This window comes from Anas platyrhynchos, chromosome 23 (assembly GCF_047663525.1).
Source record: "Anas platyrhynchos isolate ZD024472 breed Pekin duck chromosome 23, IASCAAS_PekinDuck_T2T, whole genome shotgun sequence".
Taxonomy (NCBI): domain Eukaryota; kingdom Metazoa; phylum Chordata; class Aves; order Anseriformes; family Anatidae; genus Anas; species Anas platyrhynchos.
In genome coordinates this window covers 4,872,352-4,893,428 of record NC_092609.1, presented here as the reverse complement: position 1 = coordinate 4,893,428, position 21,077 = coordinate 4,872,352, and the positions used below count along the sequence as shown (strand labels likewise).

The window sequence follows — 21,077 nt, the reverse complement described above, 5'->3', positions numbered from 1 at the left end:
GTCTAACAGGGACTAAAAACTTCCTCCAATACCCTGCTCCATCTGCAGAATCTGCATACAGCACATAATACAAACATCCACCAGTTCAAATCCTGGTCAGTAAGGAAAACAGTTTCTGAGAAGAGCCAGAAGAGCTTAAAGCTTGGGTGCATTTTTTAGCCAAAACCATGTCAACTTACATAGGGAAAAGACCAAAAAAATAAGCACCATGATTGCTACTTACCAGCAATCCAAACAAAACAGTGGCAAAAAAACCTCCAATAAAACCCTCCCAGGTCTTCTTTGGGGAGAGCTGCCAGAGGGAGAGAAAGAAGGGGATAATTACCAACTGTGCATTTATGGTCACTGCCACACACCTGTGCAGTCCTTCCTTGCTTGTGAATTGCTGAGGTAAATATAAATTGGTGCCAACAACCAGAGTTTGGTCAGAACCTGACACTAACATCTTGGACTGAAATGGTTCACTCCACTTCACAACCTCAAAGACTGGGGCATGCACCAAGTCTGATTTGGAGACTTGCTTCAGACCCATAATAAGTCACACCAATGGAGATCAGAACACAGGACTAAGACCTAAAGAAGCCAAAATGCCATCTTTTGTCCAATATAGAATTACAAACCTTGATGAGCGGGGTGCGGCCAAAGAAGAACCCAAACATGTATGCCATGATGTCATTGCAGATCACACAGGAAATTGGGACAATGAACCTAGATGGGCGAAGAATCAAACTGTTGGCAAGTACCAAAATCAGACAATTCCAGCTTAACTAAATGGGTAGTTGTTTTGAAAGATGTTTTGCAGGGCCATCATATCAACACCTCCCTATCCAATGCAATCTCGCATGGTAGAAAATGACTCTAGAAAAGCTCTCAGAGCAATCTGGGGGGTTACTCCAGTGTTCTGGACTAAAGAGCACGTTGTGCACCCAGAATGGCCTGTTTTAATTAAGCGTATCTTCTTCTGTCACACGACATGCTGTTAGATAGCCACCTCCTTTCCTCCCAGAGGGGCTGCATTTTCGCTGGAAGCAGGCTGCTCACAAAGCACTCTGGGACAGCTGAGGTGCACACGGAAACATGCAATCTTAAAGCAGTTAAAATTAGTTCCTGGCATTGCTGGTTTGGAGAAGATGGAGCCTGACAGCCCTACCATGAAAAGGGCTTCCCCTCCGTATTGCAACTGTAGTAAGCTGGTGAAGGTGCCGCACTGCAATTTCCTTTCTTTCACAGCACCGCTTTTAACGTTATGCTGGCAGCTCTACCCCAAATCAAGTGCTGAGCAGAATCCTGTTCATTTGATAGACATGGGTGGACAGAGAAGGCATCTACAAAGGCCTAGCACTGCATGAAATGTCCCTGCATCCTGGAGCAATATTCAGATGCCTCTCTACTGCTCTCTATACTAGCAAATAGCACAAAGCAAGTCCTAAGTTGCTGAGGCATCATTCAGTCTTTTGCTTTTTTATTCTGAACAGGTTAGTCCCTGATAGGAAGCACTTTCTCTCTTTAGCCACTTGTTTAAAAAAAAAAAAAAAAAGTTTTAACTCAGAACATGGTAAGAAAACTCCAGGAAGACCTTATGGTGGCCTTTCAGTATATAAAGGGGCTTACATAAGAAAGATGAGGAAAGACTTTTTATCATGGTCTGCAGTGAAACAACAAGGGCCAATAGTTTTAAACTGAAAAGGGACAGATTTAGATTGGATATCATGAAGGAATATTTTTACAATGAGGGTGGTGAGACACTGGAACAGGTTACCTAGAGAATGTGTGGATTCCTCATCACTGGAAGTGCTCGAAGTTGGTTTGGACAGAGCTTTGCGCAACCTGATCTAGTGAAAGAAGCCCCTGCCCACGGCAGGGGGTTGGAAAAGATGATCTCTAAGGGTTCCGTGCAACCCACACCATCCTACGATTCTAAGATAACCTATATAAGGCTGCAGAAATCAAAGCAACTCAGAACACATGGCAACTCACCATATCATTCCTTCAAACAGGTTGTGAATGATGAGGTGCGACTGGGTAACAACAATTAGCAACGTCACATGGGTCCATCCAAACTGGAAGAGAAGACAGCATGCAGTCCAGCCTGCCTAAAGACCCTGCTCACACACGTCACTGGCACAAATCTGATGCTGTTAGCTATCTCTCAGACAGAGAATGGCTCATGCACATGTGCATTTCTAGCATGCACCTTCACCGTAACAAACATGAAGAGGCATGATGAGCAGGGAACAGTTATCCCTAGTAATTTACAGGCATGTTCTTCAGTTCAAGCCCAGAGCTGACCTTCACTGGGCAGGCTTCTGCCAGACCAAGTGTTCTTTAGCCCACCCCTCTCTCATATATCTCACTCAGCCTTCTGACTAATTGAGAACAAAAGGCCAATGGATATCCAAGCTGTATCCCTGTGTGCTGATTATACTGAAAAGCAAAACTAACCATGTTGATGATTAAATATGAGCAACATCTTACTGATGTTTGAGAAAAGGGAAACATAGCCAATACACCCTCATGGCAACCTACCCTCAGTACAAGAGTCATATAGCCTTGTGCAGTCATGTCAGCTTGCAGAAAGTTTCTTAAGAGCATCCACCAGCGCAGAGAGAAAAGAATGCATGACTACAAGGAAATTCAGTCAGGACATCTCCCTAAACAGTTCGCTCACAGTAACTCTTCCTCAAGGCAGTGTTACAATGCACAGCCAGCACAGAAGCATCTAGTGGAACATATTTATCTATATAACATTTTCAAGCAGCCTACGTTATTGATTCTTCTGCCTCCAAATGGGGGCAGCCAGTCCCTGTATTTAATCTTACCATATAGAATTGGAGGCGATAATGTTTCTTAACCAGGCTCAAGACAAACATGCAGAAACCTGGTGAGAGACAGAAGAAAAGTGAATGAGGGGGATGTTTCTTCAAAAGTAAGAAATACTTTTTTTTTTTCCCTCTTAAGAGAGCATAGTGCACAGCTCCTTAGTTTTTTTGTTTGGTTGTTTTTCTTTTTTTTTTTTTTTAATAAAGCACTATTATCTGGAAGTCACAAAATATTGTTGCCTTCAAATTATTCTTAGACAAGTAAACATCAAGCCTAACTGTCCCATACAGTTTTGGCAGTATACTTCTACAGAGCCTCATGCAAGAGATTTGTCACCACGCAGCCAATTTACAACATCACTGAAGAGCAGAGATAATTTGCTATAGATACTGCATTGGATACAATACGAGACAAGAGTAGTTCAAGGAGATTTTTTCCTCCCAGTCCAGACAAGTTTAACCACCAGAAAACATGGTCTCTACCTGTTAAGTACAGGGCAAAAGAAATGAAGCGGTGGTATTTGCTGAGAATTCGCAGGGGCTCCTCCCTCTGAACCAGGGTGAAGAAATAATCTGTCACAGTCTCACCATAGAAAAAGTAGTTAACACAGAGCAAGAAGTACCTGTGGAGAATGCAGATGCTCATTAGCAGGAACTCTAAAAAGCTCCTGGAGAAACACAGAAAGTGGCCGATTCCTAAGGTCTTTGTATTGTTCTGATACACTGCAAACAGACATCCTGCAAGTGACAGCCAGATCTTTATTTCCTCCAGTTTAGAAACATCACCTTCATTTCAACTACTGGCTACATCACTCAGCTCCACTTTGCAATGGATTATACTATCTGGGTTTGGTTTTGGCCTTCTGATGCACAAGGACTGTCTGCCTTTAGGTGGCACTCCTCAACAGGCCTCTGTGAGTGAGCTCAAGCACCCTAAAAGAAAACAGCCCATACATCCTAAAAGCACTGCTCCTGCCCTCTCCCCAGACTTCTCTTTTCTGGCAGACAGAGTTGCTCAGCCCAGCTGTGTCCCAGTGTTCACCCCTGCTTCACAACCACTTACAAACTTCCACCCACCCAAGTAACTATCTGTCTCTTAGTGGTGACGGCTGTCAATACTGTCCCTTGCACAGATCATGGGATTCCAATGCCCACACTTCATAAACAACGGGACAAACTTTATCAGTCTGGGCTCTTTCAAGGTAGCTGATGTATCAGGATTTAGCGAGGCTTTTTCTTACAAGAGCCGCTAACACATGACACCGGTCAACACACAGCAATCCCATGGTCTCTGGTTTGGAGGTAGCCAGATGAACCCCTTGCTGCCTCTCTGCAGTGAGGTGAAGCATTACTGCTGCACACAAGCACGGGGAGGGCAGCAGTCACCCTACTCACCAGCTGAGCGTCCTGAACCAGGGCAGGTCGTATGAGTGATACACATTATAGCCAATAGTGATAATCTCATGGAAACATTTGATCTGGACACACATCACCTGCACAAAGAGAGAGCGGCAAGCTATAACACACATTTGTTAAGTACCTCCTTCTTCAAGGACATTAAAAATGAAAATACAATATCAAAATAAAAGTCTGTGAGCTGCCAACCCCATCAGTGGTCCCAGCAACCTTCTCCCCTATTGCTGTGAGCATAAGGGCATCTCTCTGGAGCACTTACTATCATCATTAAGACCATGGGTCCCAAGTAGATGATGATGAAGAAGAAGGTGATCATTGCCAGAGTGAGGATGCCTCTTACCCACCAATTCTTCCATCTAGGCCACAGAGAAGGAAAGAAGTTAGAGAAAGACAAAACAAAGCAAGGAAGCAGGACAGCACCACTGTTCTCTGCGCATCATAAGCAGGAAACTGAGCCCTGGAAACCCCAGATTTCTTTTTGATGCTGCCAAAAAGCAGCAAAGGGAGACCTTGATTCACTGACCAAGGCCCTGCTGCAGCAGCTGCAAGGCTACAGTTCAGTTCAATCTTCCCTGCTATGAACGTCATTAATACAGAAAACATTAGTCTGGAACAGAGCCTCTCCACGGGCACTGAAATGGGATGGAAGAAGTGTTTGTCCCTGTTCTACTACAGGTTTCCCACACCTTGGACAAGCTGCATGATTAGTTCAAATAAAATAGGAATCACTACCTCTCCCTGCACTTCTTTTCAAGAGGAGACATGGGTCCAGATGTGTCGTAGCTTGCTACTCTCTAAGAAATCCTGCCTTGAGTCTCTCCCTGGCCACAGAGGACATCTGGGAGAAATGCCTTCTCCTGTGATATGAATAAGGGCTTTTGCCCCAAAGTAGCATGCAGAAGCCATTCACAGTTTGTTCTCAGATCTTGTCCTTATCAGCACATTTTTCTCATGCATTCCTACAGAAGTAGATCACACCAGCAGTTAAAAACCACCACGGTTGAGTACTGAAAGTGCTATTAAAGCTGAACACAACGTCTTCTGCTCCACTGAGGCCTCCTTTCACCTTTCAAGACTAAGCACACAACAAGGCTGCCCTCCCACAGCACTCCTCTGCCCCGGTCCTTTCCCACATACAGCAGCCCTGAGTGCTGCACTCTGCTCTCCCCGCTAACATCGCCATCACCTTCTGCTTCCTGTGGCCTCAGGGACACCTTCCTGTTTGCATGTCGGGGAAGGAGAGCACAGCACTACTGGGAGCTGCTTATTCAGGTTCCATCAGCCATCACCATGCTGCCAGGGCTAGAAAAGCCACAGTGAAGATGCAGGAGCCCTGGCAGCAGAGGGCAAGAACGCTCAGTGAGGGCTACCTTGAGGACAGGTTGGAGAGAGCTCTGTTCAGAACCTCTGGAGTGTCATCCGATGTTGGCACTGGGGGTGATCCTCCAAATTCAGACTTGCTCTCGCTGTCTGATGCTGTCTCTCCATCCAGCTTGTTCTCAGACTCTGACTCCTGCAACTTAAAGAGAGATAAAGAGCTTAACAAGGTACAATGACGACAATGAAGAAACTCAGACCAGCCCACAGGATGCTATACTTACTTCCAGTCTGCTTCTGCATACATGAGAGAAAGAGGGCAAGAAAACATTCATGAGGTTATACCCATGAGAAACAACATCAAGTGTTTTAGGTGATTTGGACAACGGCTTTTACTCGATAGAACCCTCAGCAGCAGCTACAGGATCTGTTCCCCCTGAACTGTTAAAGATGCCTCACAGTTGTTAAGAAGTATCTCCAAGTGCAGCAAGTGCTTAAGGGACAGGAGCTTGTTAGCAGGAATTTTTACAAGGTCTCTCAATCCCCGGGCAGATCTCCAAGTATCCAGCATCGCCCAAATTAGACAGAAAGAAAGGCCTCCAAGTAGACAGGCTCAAGGCTTCCAGACAGACTTTTCAAGTGCAAACTTAATATGTGAGCACTAAAAATAACACTGAGCCCATCCTCAAAAAGCTCCAGAGGAAGAACATGGCTTATCGCTCAGGCCCCACCATCCTTTCTGGCCAAAGAAGAGACCTGTAGCGGAAAGAAATAGCATGTGCTTTCCCTGCCCCTGGTATTATTGCTCCAGCACCTAGCTCAGAGCAAAGTCCTGTATTCAGAGGGAAATAAATAAGGGTGAGGCTGGAGGCTACTGAAGGCTGTGCGAGAGGCCAGTGGTGGAAAAAGGATTACGAATGACCTCCTGGCTCCCAGGCAGTCCCATGCCCTCTCCTCAGGGCTTTCTCCTCCAGTCCAGCTCAGGAACATAGGACAGATCCAAACATGCATGCTTTGCCCCTCATTTCAGCAGCAGAACGTCATCCTGCTCCTAGACAGTACTTGAAGCAAGGAAGGAAAACGTCAATCCCAGGGGAGCACTTTTGCATCAGGCAGGCAGAGCCCAGGCCTCAGAGCATGGGCTATTTTAAAACTCACTGAAAAAACAGTGTTTGCAGGAAAAGCCACAAGGAAGCCAAGCTGAAAAGTGCTGGGAGCGCTGCAAACAAAGCGACTTCGTCCCTTTGGGCCACCTCCAGGCTTCCCCATGCTCGGAAAGGGGGGACCCCACCAAAACAAGCATCCCCTGGGACTGGCTTGCTGCAACCACATCGAGGGGTATTTGTGGTTCACTCGAGCAGTAAGACTCAAGTAGCAGCTCTCTTCTTTAAGGCGGGAAAAGAAAAGGCCCCATCTGTAAGGTATCCATGGCTGTGGGCCTCGTTCCTAAAGCAGTCAAGGACAGCCAGCTGCTATCAGATGGAGACACCTAAAAATGTGACAGGGATTGCTTCTGGGGGCAAGTGAAGCACCAGCACCGCACCAGGCACACCCTGCACTGCCTCTTCCCTGCCTGGCCCTCTGCTTGCTTCTGTCCATTCTCATTAACTGGGGATGAAGAGGAGAGCTAAAACAAACTCCTCTGCTGGCACTTGCAAGGGTTTGGAGAGTTGGTGAACAAATACAGCTTGGCTTTATTTCAGCTATAATTGACCTGTAAAATCCCCTGGTCCCACAGACTTCCAGAGAGATGCACTTCCAGAGAGTGCAGTTTAGCTGGGAACATTGAAAAGATCAAATCCATAAGGGAGCTGCAAATGGCAGCAAGTGAAGACTGGAAATAATAAAAGCTCCCCAAAGACCATGAGTATCACAGCCTACAACACAGCACAGGTGAGGGGCACTACTGTTCTTAAGCAGGTTTGGGGAGAACAGTGCACTGTATTTAAACACTGACTGTGTCTCACATTGCAATGCTTTCTCTACGCTTTCCCTAAGAAAAGAATTCTCTAAAGAATTCCCCTGCAAGCAACCTGAATAACAGAGAAGAGCTTCACATCCTGCCTGACCAAGCTTAGTTCCTCCCTCTGGTTTTGTCAGTTACCTTTAAGAAAAGGAATCTTTGCTTCTTGTTTCACATTTTACAAACAGAAAAATTAATGTAGCTGATTCCAGTCAAGTGAGTAAGGAATTGCTTAGGTACTTAGCCTGTACAAATGATGGTGGTTACTCTCAAACCAAAAACCTGAAGTAGAATTTTAATGCAGTCCAAGTATCCACTATCTTGTGCAAGTCCCAGTCTCATTGGTCATGCAATAACAAGTCCAAGCCAGCCTCCCTGCATTTTATTCCCAAAGCACTACCATTGCAGGGCTAAGTGCAAAGCAGGCAAATTATTCCTTGCTTGTAGCCCATAGGATCAGAAGTTTCACAAAGTGCTCAGAGACCAAAAGGAAGGGAAAGAGCACTGATGTTTTCCTCTCTTCCACTCCTGGCCAAGAAAAGGAAGGATAAAAGCATCTGCATAGCTCAAGTGACAGAGGAATTTGATGTTGCAACCTAACAGCTGCTGGGATGGGCAGAGCAGATCTCTGCCACAGCCCAGCCAATGGTTTCTTGTACAGACACTGATGTTGAAGCTAAAGGGACATAAAATATATAATCAGTTACCTGATCCACTGAATTACAGTGCAATGCTAAACCATACCTTGTGACATGAAATCATTTGGTCCCTAAAAGCAGGAGCAAAGCCTCATGGAATCAGTCCAAGAATGCATGCATCCCACTGCTCCCCACTTCACTCCCAGCAGCGGAAATTGGAGAGGCTGTGCAACAAATACGCAATGTGTGAAGCCCCAACAAACATTGCCACTTTATTTCCAGAGTTTCCAAAGTAAGAAATCAAGAGTTTTGTCAAGATAAAGAGATGTTGTTAAGGTGCAACGTTACATGCTGGACTCATTCCTGGTGCATGTCTTACTAGCTCAATTTAAGCCTGAAGGGAGTTGGAAAGAAACATTTCCTCTGATGGAAGAAATCACCAGTCAAACTGATAGCTAATATACATTTTAAAGTCTTAATTTTGAAAACAACTGAGCAGTTTCAGAAATCAGCTTTCCTCCCTACTTAGCTCTCTCCCTGAAATGAGGTGATGAGATTATATAGGACGTTGTGCCTGATATAGGCCATGGAGAGCGCTCAGTAACTGACACTATTTCCATACCTTTTATGCAAATTGCAACCATCAGCTTACCAACCATCAGCTTAAGCAGCTGAGCAGGGTGCTAAGTAACTTGTTAAAGCCGGGGCATGATGCAGATCAACCCAGAAGTCACAATTTGTCACCTTTCCCAGCTATTGGGCCTTACAACATTCTTGGACCCTGCAACAGACATCTTTTGTGCCTTTTTATTGTTGTTTTTAAGATTCTTCCTAAAATCAAAGCCATTTAGCCACAGGTTACTCCTCACATACATCTGAATACCTTTGAGCCTCTTGTGACTTTGAGGCAGCACAACACGCACATCTAAACGCTGCAATCTTGAACCTAGGTCTCATTCAACCAGACGCTGCTCAGACAAATAAAATCGCAGCCCCATCACCTTTCAGCAACCCCACCACTTCCCACTGGTGCTACTGCACCAAGATGTAGCTGTCTCCAGCTGTATTTAATCTGTATTCTCTTCCCACGTCCTGCCCTCGTCATTTTTTCCTGTTAGCTCAGCAGGTGAAACATGCTCTGTGTCTCTTCTCCCAGCCCGAAAGAGGGCAGAGCACACAGAGAGCAAATGTGTAATGAGATGTTAGAAATTTGTGTGCATGGTGCAGAGCTGGGGAACAATTAAAGCCCATTAGTAAGAATAAAACAAGCTTTCTGTCCAACTACCTTGGAATCTGACTTTATTTTTCCCATTTCCTTTAAAGAGTACACATTAAGTCTACTAAAACACTATCAGATGCAGTAGCTTTTACTGGCTTTGTTAGCAATATGGAGTTTTTAATTTAAGGGCATTTTTTTTGTGCAATCTGCTTGTTCAGCAAACCCATCACTCCTTCAATTTGTCAGCTCAAATACTGAAAGCTGGTTTAAGAATCAGGAGAATAAGTAATGCAGGAATACAATCAAGATACAGCAATGTATATTTTACCTTAATTAGTTGACTTCTACACAAATAACAATGGGAAGAAAGAATAAAGCCTACAGATCTCTGTGAGGTTTTTCTCCTGCCTGGGGAACCAGAGCAGATGTGAAAAAGAACAGATACCTCTTGCTTGATACACATGTGAAATCAGCAGGTCTCGGCAAAATTTGTAAACAAATATTTTATCATGCTTCAGACAGATTCACGGAGAAATGAATCGTCTCAGCTTTCTTTAAACAACTTAACTCCTGTAAGCAAGCAGTACAAAATTTGTGCTCACATTGCAAAAAGGCTTTCTTGCAGCAGAAGCTGAGTGCTTTTTTTTCCCTAAGTATCCATGACATGATCTCTGTTGTCATAGGAACAAGTAAGCTATCTCCCTGCCAAAAAAATTCTGCCCAACACAGAGATACAGTTAAGTATTCAATGCTGGTGGATTAAATTAGTCCAAGAAATTCCACTATTTGTGCACCTTCCTTGAAGCAAGGCGTTGCTTTATTTAGACTTCCTGCTAGACTTTAACAAAAAGCTGTGATGGAAAATGCTAATACACTGCTAAAGAAAAAAATAAAGTTGCTTTTTGAGGCAATAGAATTGACACGTAGAACAACAGTGGCCAACTGTACTAAAGCCTCTGCTATTCTCACCTCTGAGCATGTTTGCAGGCTCTAGGCCGACATGATTAGTCTAATGGATACAAACCCAACAGCCTCAGTTATAAAAACCTCCATGTTCTGCAAAAGTGGCTTTATGTCCCATGTCCAGAAAAGCCGTCTGTCTTCCCCTCTCCCTTCCTCACTGCTTTACCTATACAGCAGTGCTCATCTCCAACAGCTGCCATGCCACAAAGACCTCTGTCCCCAAGGTGACATCAAGGCAAAACACCTTCCCCTTGCTCCCTAATTACAAAATACTCTCTTCTAGATGTTTACAAGCTTAGAAGAGTGAAACAAGGGAGAGAAGTTCAGAGACCATTACCACTAGAAGGAAGATGCACAGTCTTCCTTCAAGTGCCCACACTTGATTTCTACCAAGGTTCTAGAAAAGCCCAGCCAAGTGGGCACAAAAGTATCTCATGCCATAGGGGGGTCTAGGGGAACACCCTTGAACTTCAGTGCAGTTATCCTCAGGGCAATTAAATTCAAGTTTATCACATCTCTCCATCAACATATCCCACCACGCTAGTGCCTGTTCAATTCCTGAAAACTCAACCAGTGATGAAGGTCCGTTTTCATCTGTGTTGACATGGGACTTCCTTCTCCACCACCCCACGAAACAAACTCCAGTTGAAAGCACACAGAAATTAGGGCATGCCTATAAACTGAGACCAGTAGTGGATAACACCACAAAAAGCATAAATGTTTGCATTGAGGCTGACATAACTAAGATAACACCCATTGTCATCTCATATCCCTGGTGTTGCCTGCTTTGTTTTGAACACAAGCAAGTTCAGCTTGCTGCTATAATGTGACCAGGGGGTTGCATAGTTTGCCTTTAGCAGAACTGCCTCATATAAGCCCCTGATCTCTGTGTCAGCAAATATGATTCATGCAAAGTTGCACATCCCCGTGATTCATTTGGCTAATCCTCTGCCTGGCACCCAAATTAGCACAAACTCCAGGCTCTGTTTATTCCAGGAAATCAAGAAGGTAAACGCATCAGCCTTCAAGTCCTTCAGAGAAGCTGTTGTACACAAAGAGTACAAAAATGCATTGCCAGTTCTGTCATTCCCCCAGAATTTCCTGCTGCTGAGAAAGCAACCTGCCTCCCCCTCTAAAACACTTGACAGAGATGTTTTGGAGGTAGGTTTCGGTGCTGGGTTCTCCCAGATCTAACTGGCACCTCTCTGCTATGACGGCATTTACCAAACCAACCATTGTTGTCCCTGCAGAAACAGAAAAACACATACAGAAACAAGAAATAAATCTCCTAAGTGCCTTTTGGAGCCCGTGTCTGAAAGAGGCTACCCCACCTTGGAGCTGTGTCTGCACGGTTCTGCACAAACATTTCGATCTGTTGTTATTTTGAAGAGCTGTGAGCAACAAGAGAGAGCACAAACAGCTCTGCAGCAGCACATACTCTATTTGTATCGGAAGGTTAGTAAAGGAAAAGTCTATTTTTGTCGTCCGAAATGAGAGCTTGTATCATGCTACGGCTGATGGCTTCTGACCCTCAATTCCTCTGGAGTTATACGTGTTTTTCCAAGTCCTAATCAGAAACAAAACAAAGCAAAACAAACTAAACAAACAACAACGACAACAAAACTTCTGAGTCTGGTTAATTTGCTGACCGTAAGGTAATCAAAGAATCACAAAAATCATAGGTTGGAAAAACCCTCCATCTGCTCCAACTGTGCTACCACCCTCTTGTTCACATTCCTCCATCAATCACTCCAGCTGGCTTTATTTGAACTAATCAAAGGAGGCATACCTGGCCCAGGATGTTTACATGTAATTCTCACAAACCCAAATCAACAAATTTCTGAAGACACAGCTATCATTATAAACCTACAGGCTACTGAACGTCTTGTTCTAAAGCAAAATCTATTAATCTTCATGGTCCTTTATAAGCCCAGAAAATGTAAATCAGAGAAAATTCATGTGAAGCAGATCACCAACAGGGACACATACTAACACATTTTGGGTGAAAACAACAGAGCTACGGATCGGCAGCTCTGAAATGTCTGCAGATGTGTCCTGCCCAATACAAAGAAGAGTGACAGTATTCTTTTCTTTCAGAAAGTAAGGACATACCCTCTTGGAAATATCATGTCTTCATGTAAGTTGGTTTCCTAAGGCTTTTATCTGCATGTGTAGTGTACCCTGATGAACACCACTGGTCATTAAAAACAAGCAAATGGTTTTCTTGCCACATAACATGGGGTATGTGACTGATGGACAGGAAAGTCGGGCCTCTGTTTAGGGAAGGATATGGCATGGCACTGCTGGAAAGGGAAACACCAACATCTCCTCACAGCTCTCCCCTTCTCAGCACCAAGCATCCTTGCACTCACAAGAATCGCCCCCAGCTTATCATTTGGAAGCGCGTGGCTTCAGCAGTGCAAGCAGACACGAGTCTCATACGAAGCAGCTCATTTGAGTGCTGAGCAAGAGTCCTGACCCCAAACTGCAACGGCGGGCCAAAGACAGCACGAATACCTGTTGAGAGCCACAGGTGTGCCACAGCCTTCCTCAATCACCCTGGACCACACTGACTTTACGGTATACGATGCCATGACACAGCAGGGAGTGAAGGTAGACCACTGGGGCAGCAAGAGAGGGAACTCAGTAAGAAGCTCCCAGATCCACTAAGACCCAGCGAGACACTTCAGAAAACAGGTCAGCTATCTGCCTGGAGGTAACGGCAACTTTTCAGATGCTGACAAGAGAGACATGAGCTTAGAAAATGTAGCCCTCCACGCCAGACAGAAATAACTCATCTAGTCATTAAATAAGGATGGGAAACACAAACCAGCTCTGTCCTTTCCAAAGGGCTGAATAACAGGGCTTAACCTCAGCGTTGACAGTCTCCACACTTGCTCTACCATGCATAAATGCTGCACACACCTCCTTGCAGACTGGGAAGGAAACCCAGTTTTCTTCCTTGCAGCTCAAGGTGGACTCATCCAGTCCTTCAAATGACAAAATCTTCTTGGGATTAAACTTCTCTGGCATCCCCAAAAATGTGCAAGGAAGTGGGTAGTTCAGAAGAGAGTGTGCATTTTGCAAAAAGAAATAGTGGTCTAGCCAACTACCATCCGAAGGAAATTACAAGCAGCCTGTAGTTCTTTCATCAGCTCCACAGCAGGCCAGAAGCTGGCTGAGGTATTAAATTTTACAGCCAGTTATAATGAGCTCCCTAAGAAATGTAATCAGTCCGATTTCTCATTGCCACAATTAACAGTGACAGACAGCAATGCACTCCTGTTGGCAGTAACACATAAAACTGAACATTAAACAGCAAGGAAAGCTGAAATGTATTCTCACATCAGACCTGAGATTGTTACTATCTACAAAGAATAAAAGAGGCTCATGCTTCAGCAGAAGCCAGACAAACTGATGCTCAGTATCAAGCCTAAAATCTTAAGAGCTATTTAAAAAATAAAACTTTGGGGTGGGTCTGAAAAATGGCTTGTAGTTCTGCCTCTTTTAACCATGGGTGAAAAGGAAGAGAAGCATCACGGAGGTGGTTTATTCATTTTGGTCCTTCAAGAACATCATCTTGTATCACAAACTCCCAACAACTAGGAGCTCTCCAGTGACCTGGGTAATAACAGGATTTGAAACCATGTAAGTCTTCATGGCTCCTGCACTGTTATTTCTCTACATCCTGCACCCACCCTCTCCTGAGCCGAACACCAAAACTGGAGCTCCTCCATCCTTTCCAGCACGTGCCAGGCAGCCCTTCACTCTCCCAGACCTAAGGGAGAGTTACTTGTCAACACCAGCATTCAAACACCCAGCATTCACTTCGCTCAGCATCTTCAAGGCGCTTTGGATCACTAGGGCAACCTTGCAAAATGCCTGGAAGTACAAGAATCACGAGGCTTGGATACCAGAGTCCATTGCTTTTCGTAACACAATATGAACGTATCCAGATAAAAAGTCATGTCACCAGTCCACTGAGCTGTAAAAAAAAAAAAGTCTTCTTTATCAAATCCTTTCCGAAACCTTTCACCCTTGCACACTACATGCCTGCTCTTCAAGCCCTCGTGTCAGCAAAACAGCACTCCTTGAAGTCACTGACTTTTCCCATAAGAAATGAGGATGCCCAGCTGCTGTGGGTGCAACAAGGTGCCAAACGCTGCCCAGTGGAAAAACTCATCTGCATGGGCCACTGCACAAAAATGCCTGCCAGCACCGTGGCTGCACAGAGTATTTCTATTTGCTTTTGCAGCTACCACCCCTCTGAAAGGGAATGGTATTTTCCAGAGATACACTGACTGCCGGTGACAAAGGGGTGGGTAAACAAAACCACAAGTGACGTAAGGGTGTGATCTGCAGCCCAGATAAGCCTGCCTCATTCTGCCCTCCTCCCCTCCCAGGGGACAGATGCCTGAGAACCCCCCTGGATTTTTATAAGCTCCCTTTGAGTATTGAAAAGCTGCAATAAGGTCACCCCAGAGCCTCTCCTTCTGCAGGCTGAACAGCCCCAGCTCTCCCAGACTTTCTTCATAGGAGAGGTGCTCCAGCCCTCTGACCAACTTCGTAGCCCTCCTCTGGAACCATTCTAACAGATCAGGAAAACACACAATCAGGAAAAAGATAAGGAAAAACCTTCTGTTCTCCCTGTGCAGTCAAATGAAGCACAAGCCACTACTGAGGAATGATCTCAACATCCCATGGTCTAGTGGGAGGTGTCCATGCCTGTGGCAGGGAGGTTTGAACTAGATGATCTTTAAGGTCCCTTCCAACCCAAGCCATTCTACGATTCTAGAACAGCAGAAACCTTCAGGACTGCAGAAACGTTCAGGAGCTGTGCATGCATTGTGGAACAATCTTCTTTTACACCTTTCCTATTCTCTTTGGAAAGTGGAAGAGAAAAAGTGACTTTGTGGGAGGTACACAGCACAGGACAGAAGGCAGTGACCTCCTGTTCTACACAAGGAATGAGTCTGCCAAGCAAAGGGAAGAGTCTACAAAGAGCAAGAGAGGATGGAATCTATATGGAAATGATAAGCTAGAACTTGTTTCAATCATCTAAGCTCAGTTATTTACACATTATTTACGCAACAGTTAACAGCATTTAAGTTATTCCGGCTAAAAGAACAAATAACATCAATACAAGTTTCCCTGTTTTTTTTTTGTTGGTGATGGTGTTTTTTTTAGCTAGAGACATCAGACGGAGTTCACTGATCAAACACATGTTGCCTTCTTCCCTTTGGAACAAAGACTCTGTGCTGCACAACAGTTTTACAAAACCTGATTCTAAAATGTTCTTGCATGATGGTCTCAACTGAAGCAGCACAGTTTCAGCTCTAAGTATTGCTTTGTGCCAAAAGGCAGGAAAACATCAAAGCTGTGACACTGTACAAGGGTTAGAGCACCAGAATGTGAAACCAGCCTCCCTCTTTCATTATCCAAACAGAGCAAAGTGAAAAAACAAGTGCAAAATACAACTTTCTGGGTCTAATCTTGAAACCAACCTTATTGTTTACATCTCTTTAATTTCTTTCTTTTAAGAAACTGAGAGGTCTTTTCAGAAGACACAAGTTTTTGTAGAATACAACACGCATTGCTAAATTATTTTTTGTGGCAATGCCAACTGAATGACAAGGCAGAAATGGGAATCTCCCCTCTTGACAGAAATACTGGCACATCATGCACTGGGCAGGCTGAGACCACTGGTAAACAGTACGAGCGCAAGCAATTTTGCTGTGTTGGTTTTCTACTGATGTTATTCCCAGACTCTGCCAGGCGTTTCCCAAGCACTAAAACACAACAGCTTGATCTCAAGAGAGGAAAGAAAAATCTGCCACTCAAGTACACTGCCATGCAAAGTGCAATGCTGTATAGTTTTTCTAATGGCAGTATTGCTGTTACCAGGTAACCTCCTACCATGCTTGATTTTAGCAGTTTTGGGAAATTCTCTGCCTCCTGTAACTGCTTGCTAATGGTAAGAGACATCATGTTCAGCACCTCAGAGGAGCTGTTGCTCATTGGTTGAAAACATTTTTTTTCTTTTTTCTTTTTTTTTTTTTTCTCTTGCAATTCATCTTAGCTACTTTAGGATGAGCAGTATGACATCAATGTTCCCTCTCTCTTGTAAGGTACTTCAAGTCATCAACTCCAAGGTAATATTAGAGGAGCCTTTTAGGAAGCTCATTATATGAAAAAAAGCATACTTGCCTGAAGACGACAAGACTGCACTCAAAATAGCGGCCCTCTGACCTTCTTTAGGAACACATCACAAGTAGCTAAAGCAAGATCGCAGCTTGGCCGAGGGAGTTTGTTTGCATACCACTTAAGCTGCACTGGTACTTCCAGGCTTCTGAGGGACGTCTTCCAACTCCCACAAAAGTTCTGGAACATAAAAGTCCCTGAAGATTTTCCACTGCAAAGTAAATTCCAACTGAGACAAATATGCATATTTAGAGGTCAAGTTTTGCTCTATGCACAACAACGATGATATAGAAGTGGTCCTATTTCTGTCTTTATGGAGGTCAGCAGATCTGGATGTCAGACAACTTCACGTAACAGTCAAAAAAAGGCAGAAACCTTGGATCCACATGAAGGCAACCTGTTCTTGATACTGTCAGAGCTTTCTGTTCCAATTCCCACCCCAATGACATCAGAACAATAAAGCTTACCCAAACCTGACTGCACAGCGTCTGGCAGGTGTTAACCTGGCATTCAAAACAGCATTAAATGTAATATTCAACAGCATTAAATGTATTATTTCAATTGCAAAGGCAGTTTTGCATGTGATTTCATCCTTCTCGGAACTGTGTACTTCATGCATCAGCAGAGGAAACCCATCAATACGATGCTACTAAGGGCAAATGGACAAGCATCGGGCTGCCCCAAAATACACGCATTTAACGGGAAGGCAGTGAAGAACTGCTTCTCCCTCCTGGTTTTGCCCTCTGTGACCCTGCAGTTAATATTTACGTAGAAAAACTTTCTTTTGCTCTACTGCTCATCCCTCTTGCTCCCTCACACGCCAGGGGGGCACACGAGTAAAGAAGACAAGGGTGAAGCCGTGACCCACTGATGGCCCAGCTCCATGCACCCAACTGCGCTTGGGTTTGGAACAGGAGGGATGCTGCAGGAAAACAGGCGGATTTCCTCCTCACGGCTGTTCTTCGGAAAGGCACAACGGGCCAACGCCACCAAGCTACCGAAGTTCTGCTGCGAACGCGCATCACAGGGCACGCACTCGGGAACGGCACAGCACGGAGCGGGCCGGAGCCCCCCGAACCAGCCCCCCCCGGCCCGGCCTGGGCCTCGCCGGCTGCAGGCGGAGCCCGGGGTCCCCCCCCCCGAGGCCCGGGGCGCGCAGGCCGCGCTGCCCGCCCGCCTCAGGCCCGCGGCCGATTCGCCGTTGCCCGCCGCCCCCGGCCCGCTCCACACCTTCTCCTCAGGCTCCTGCGCCTCGCCGGGCTCCCGGCCGAGCCGCTGCCGCAGCTCGCTCATGCTCCTGCTGCCGCTGCCGCTGCTGCCGCTCCTCCTCCTCCTCCTCCTCCTCCTCCTCCTGCTGCCGCCGCCGCCGCCACCCCCCGCCCGCCGCCGTCGCCAGGGGGAGGCCGAGGGCCGCGCGCCGCCGGCCAATAGGAGGCCGCGGCATGGCCGCGGAGGTGGGGCTGGCGCCGCGGCGCTTGCAAGCCGCGTGCTGATTGGTTTCTTCCGGGCGGGGGGCGGGACTAAAGGGGATGAGTGGCGTCGGGGTCTCTCGGAGCGCGGGGAGGCTGTCACGTGAGCGAGATCGGGCCCCGCGGCGGCAGAGCAGAGCCGCCCGCCATTGGCTGCGGCGCGGAGGGGGGCGGGGCGTAGGAGGTTATAAAGGGGCGGCTCGGCGGGCGGCAGCAGTCGGCGGCTGCGCGTCCCGCTCGCGTCGTTGTGCCGGTGCTGCTCGGTGCTGCTGCTGCCGCCAGGATGTTCGAGGCGCGGCTGGTGCAGGGCTCGGTGCTCAAGCGGGTGCTGGAGGCCCTCAAGGACCTCATCACCGAGGCCTGCTGGGACCTGGGCTCGGGCGGCATCAGCCTGCAGAGCATGGACTCCTCGCACGTCTCCCTGGTGCAGCTCACGCTGCGCTCCGAGGGCTTCGACACCTACCGCTGCGACCGCAACATCGCCATGGGCGTCAACCTCTCCAGGTAGCGGCAGGGCCGCCGCGGGGCAGCCCCGGGCCTGCGGCGCTGAGGGCGGCGGGGCCCGCTGGGGCTCGGGGGAGGCGGCGCGGCGGGGGCTCGTGAGGGCCGAGGCGGCCCCGCGCCCTCAGGAGCGGCTCGGGGCGCTCGGAGCCCCGCTGTGCGCCCCCCCCAGTGTCCCTCCCCCCCCCACTCCCCTTCTCCTCAGAGCTCTCGCGCCGTCTTTCGCAGCGCGCGCGCGGGGCCCGTGACGTCACTGGCGGCGCCATGCGCGCGGCGCGCTGTGGCGGGAAAGCGCGGCGGTTTGGCGCCATGGCGCCCGCAGCCCCCCTCCCCCTGCCCCCGCGCTGCCCGCCCCTCAGCGTGGGGGTCGGGGCTCCTCTGTAACGGCCCGGCGGCCGTGGGCAGCCCCCGGGGTCTAGAGCAGCCACGCTGTACCCGAGGTTGCTGACAGCTTCTCGATAAACTCGCTGTAGCGCTCCGCAGCAGGCAGCTGGCTTGGTGTTTCTTCTCTGTTTGCAATCCCGTGAGCGGTCTGCTTGTTTTTTTCCCTAGCATGTCCAAAATACTGAAATGTGCTGGAAATGAAGACATCATAACGCTCAGAGCAGAAGACAATGCGGATACATTGGCTCTAGTGTTTGAAGCACCAAGTGAGTCTTGTATTGGAGAGCTCATTTGCTACCAGGATAATTTAGGCAATCATCATAGACCGAGCAGGACGTGCTGATTGTGAGGGTGGTCAGAAATGGGAGGAGTCACCTGATGGAGTCATGGCCTAGAAATGGGAACTTGGTTTACTTGACCAGTGCTTCATCTGAAAGAGAATCTTCCTTATGCTACATAAAAATGTTCTTAGGCACATTTTGGCAGGCAGCTTTCCTCTAACAACCTACAAAAGGCTGTTCATGTTGCTTAGATTTCAAGCAAGGTGGATCCTATTGTCACACTTAAGGTGTTTTTACTTTGGTAAAAAGTTGGGGGCAGAAGTTAAATCCTGACTGGTAGTTTATTTGAAACACTTGTTAAAACTATGCTTTTTCTTTAGATCAAGAAAAGGTTTCTGATTATGAGATGAAGCTAATGGATCTTGATGTGGAGCAGCTTGGAATTCCAGTAAGTAGTTGAATGATTGTTTCTTAGCGTGTTTTTTCATGTTCGTGTCAGACACGGTTTGAGATTGTAACAACACTTCCTTACTAAAGACTATGTAAATTTAAGTGTATTGACTTTACCTAGAAGATTGTTAAGAGTTTAATTGTGTCACTTTTTTTCTTCACAGGAACAGGAATATAGTTGTGTAGTGAAAATGCCTTCTGCTGAATTTGCACGCATCTGTAGAGATCTCAGCCATATTGGTGATGCAGTTGTCATCTCCTGTGCAAAAGATGGTGTAAAATTTTCAGCTAATGGAGAGCTAGGAAATGGAAACATCAAGCTGTCACAGACTAGTAATGTGGACAAAGAAGAAGAAGCTGTAAGTTAATGCTTACTGTGGTGTCTTCAGCATTGAGTTTTCTATTAATATGACTGGAGGCTAAAGATGGGCCACTGGATCACATATTTCTCTGATTTATAGAACCAAGTCAACAAATTCTGCCAGCTTTGGGTTCTTAGCCATGGGACCTGCAAACAGCTCTCAGAGCAAAATGGGGAATACCACTGGCTGCCTTTGCATGAGGTGTTGCTGGGTCTGTGGTGCTGAATTATTTGAGAAACTTCAGAGTACTTGTTGCACCTTGCATTTACCAAACTTTTTATCTGGCTGTTCTAGGTTACAATAGAGATGAATGAGCCAGTCCAACTGACCTTTGCTCTGAGGTACTTGAATTTTTTTACCAAAGCTACTCCTCTGTCACCTACAGTAACACTCAGCATGTCTGCAGATGTTCCTCTGGGTAAGTAAATGCAGATCTCATTGAAAATCTCCTTTTAAATTCTACCTTAGAACTGTAACAAGTCTTGACTGAATGGCTCTTCTGAAGAATTTTTTGCATTTTTTTCTTTACCAGTTGTGGAGTACAAGATTGCTGATATGGGACACTTAAAATACTATCTGGCTCCAAAGATTGAAGACCAACAAGAAGGTTCTTAATTGGACTGGGACTTGAGGGGGAGATCTGGTCGTTCCTGGAGAGAACAACTGACTTTGAGAAGGAAATGGTGTCTGCCATATTACCAGCAGTTTCAGTACATTGGAGCATCCAATGAGTACTGTTAAGCATGTTGTGTAGATATCTCTGTAAATATTTTTCAACTTGCTATTTTGCTATACTGGTGTCATTTGAAACAGGATTTTTTTTTTCTAGCCTATTCCTATGCTTCCAGTAATCTTAGATGCTGTCTCTTGGTGAAATACCTTACTTCTTCTGTTATGTGTTAGAGGAGGAGTGGAGTGCATTATTTAACTTCAATAAAGATGATTCCTAGAGTTTCAGCTGTGGAACTATAGTTGACTAGGATTGCTGTTTAATTATGCCACAAGTTTATTTGCCCTCCATCCATTTATTTTTGAAGCTGATACTTTTAACTGAAACATGGAAAGTGGAAATAAATTTCATGGTTCTTATACTA

General features: G+C 46.2%; 2 protein-coding genes across 4 annotated transcripts in view; one reads left to right on the top strand and one right to left on the bottom strand.

Annotated features, from left to right (window-relative positions):
- The window catches only part of CDS2 (CDP-diacylglycerol synthase 2), a 25,454-nt gene extending 7,227 nt beyond the window's left edge, over positions 1-18,227 (bottom strand). The window contains exons 1-9 of one of the 3 annotated variants that reach the window (XM_038166793.2): positions 17,767-18,227; positions 5,606-5,754; positions 4,495-4,591; positions 4,215-4,312; positions 3,303-3,442; positions 2,820-2,878; positions 1,978-2,060; positions 621-708; positions 224-292 (exon numbers count right to left, since the gene is read on the bottom strand). In XM_038166793.2, coding sequence (XP_038022721.1) covers positions 224-292; positions 621-708; positions 1,978-2,060; positions 2,820-2,878; positions 3,303-3,442; positions 4,215-4,312; positions 4,495-4,591; positions 5,606-5,754; positions 17,767-17,829 — 846 coding nt within the window. In that variant the 5' untranslated portion in view covers positions 17,830-18,227. Of the gene's footprint in view, positions 1-223; positions 293-620; positions 709-1,977; positions 2,061-2,819; positions 2,879-3,302; positions 3,443-4,214; positions 4,313-4,494; positions 4,592-5,605; positions 5,755-5,836; positions 5,969-17,766 lie in introns of those variants that run through there. The other 2 variants (XM_038166794.2, XM_038166792.2) reach the window with 2 other exon arrangements.
- On the top strand, positions 18,197-21,077 carry PCNA (proliferating cell nuclear antigen). The gene is made up of 6 exons (XM_038166796.2): positions 18,197-18,509; positions 19,059-19,156; positions 19,552-19,619; positions 19,786-19,980; positions 20,278-20,401; positions 20,516-21,077. The coding sequence occupies exons 1-6, from the start codon at positions 18,289-18,291 to the stop codon at positions 20,596-20,598; spliced, it is 789 nt and encodes a 262-aa protein (XP_038022724.1). The 5' UTR covers positions 18,197-18,288; the 3' UTR covers positions 20,599-21,077.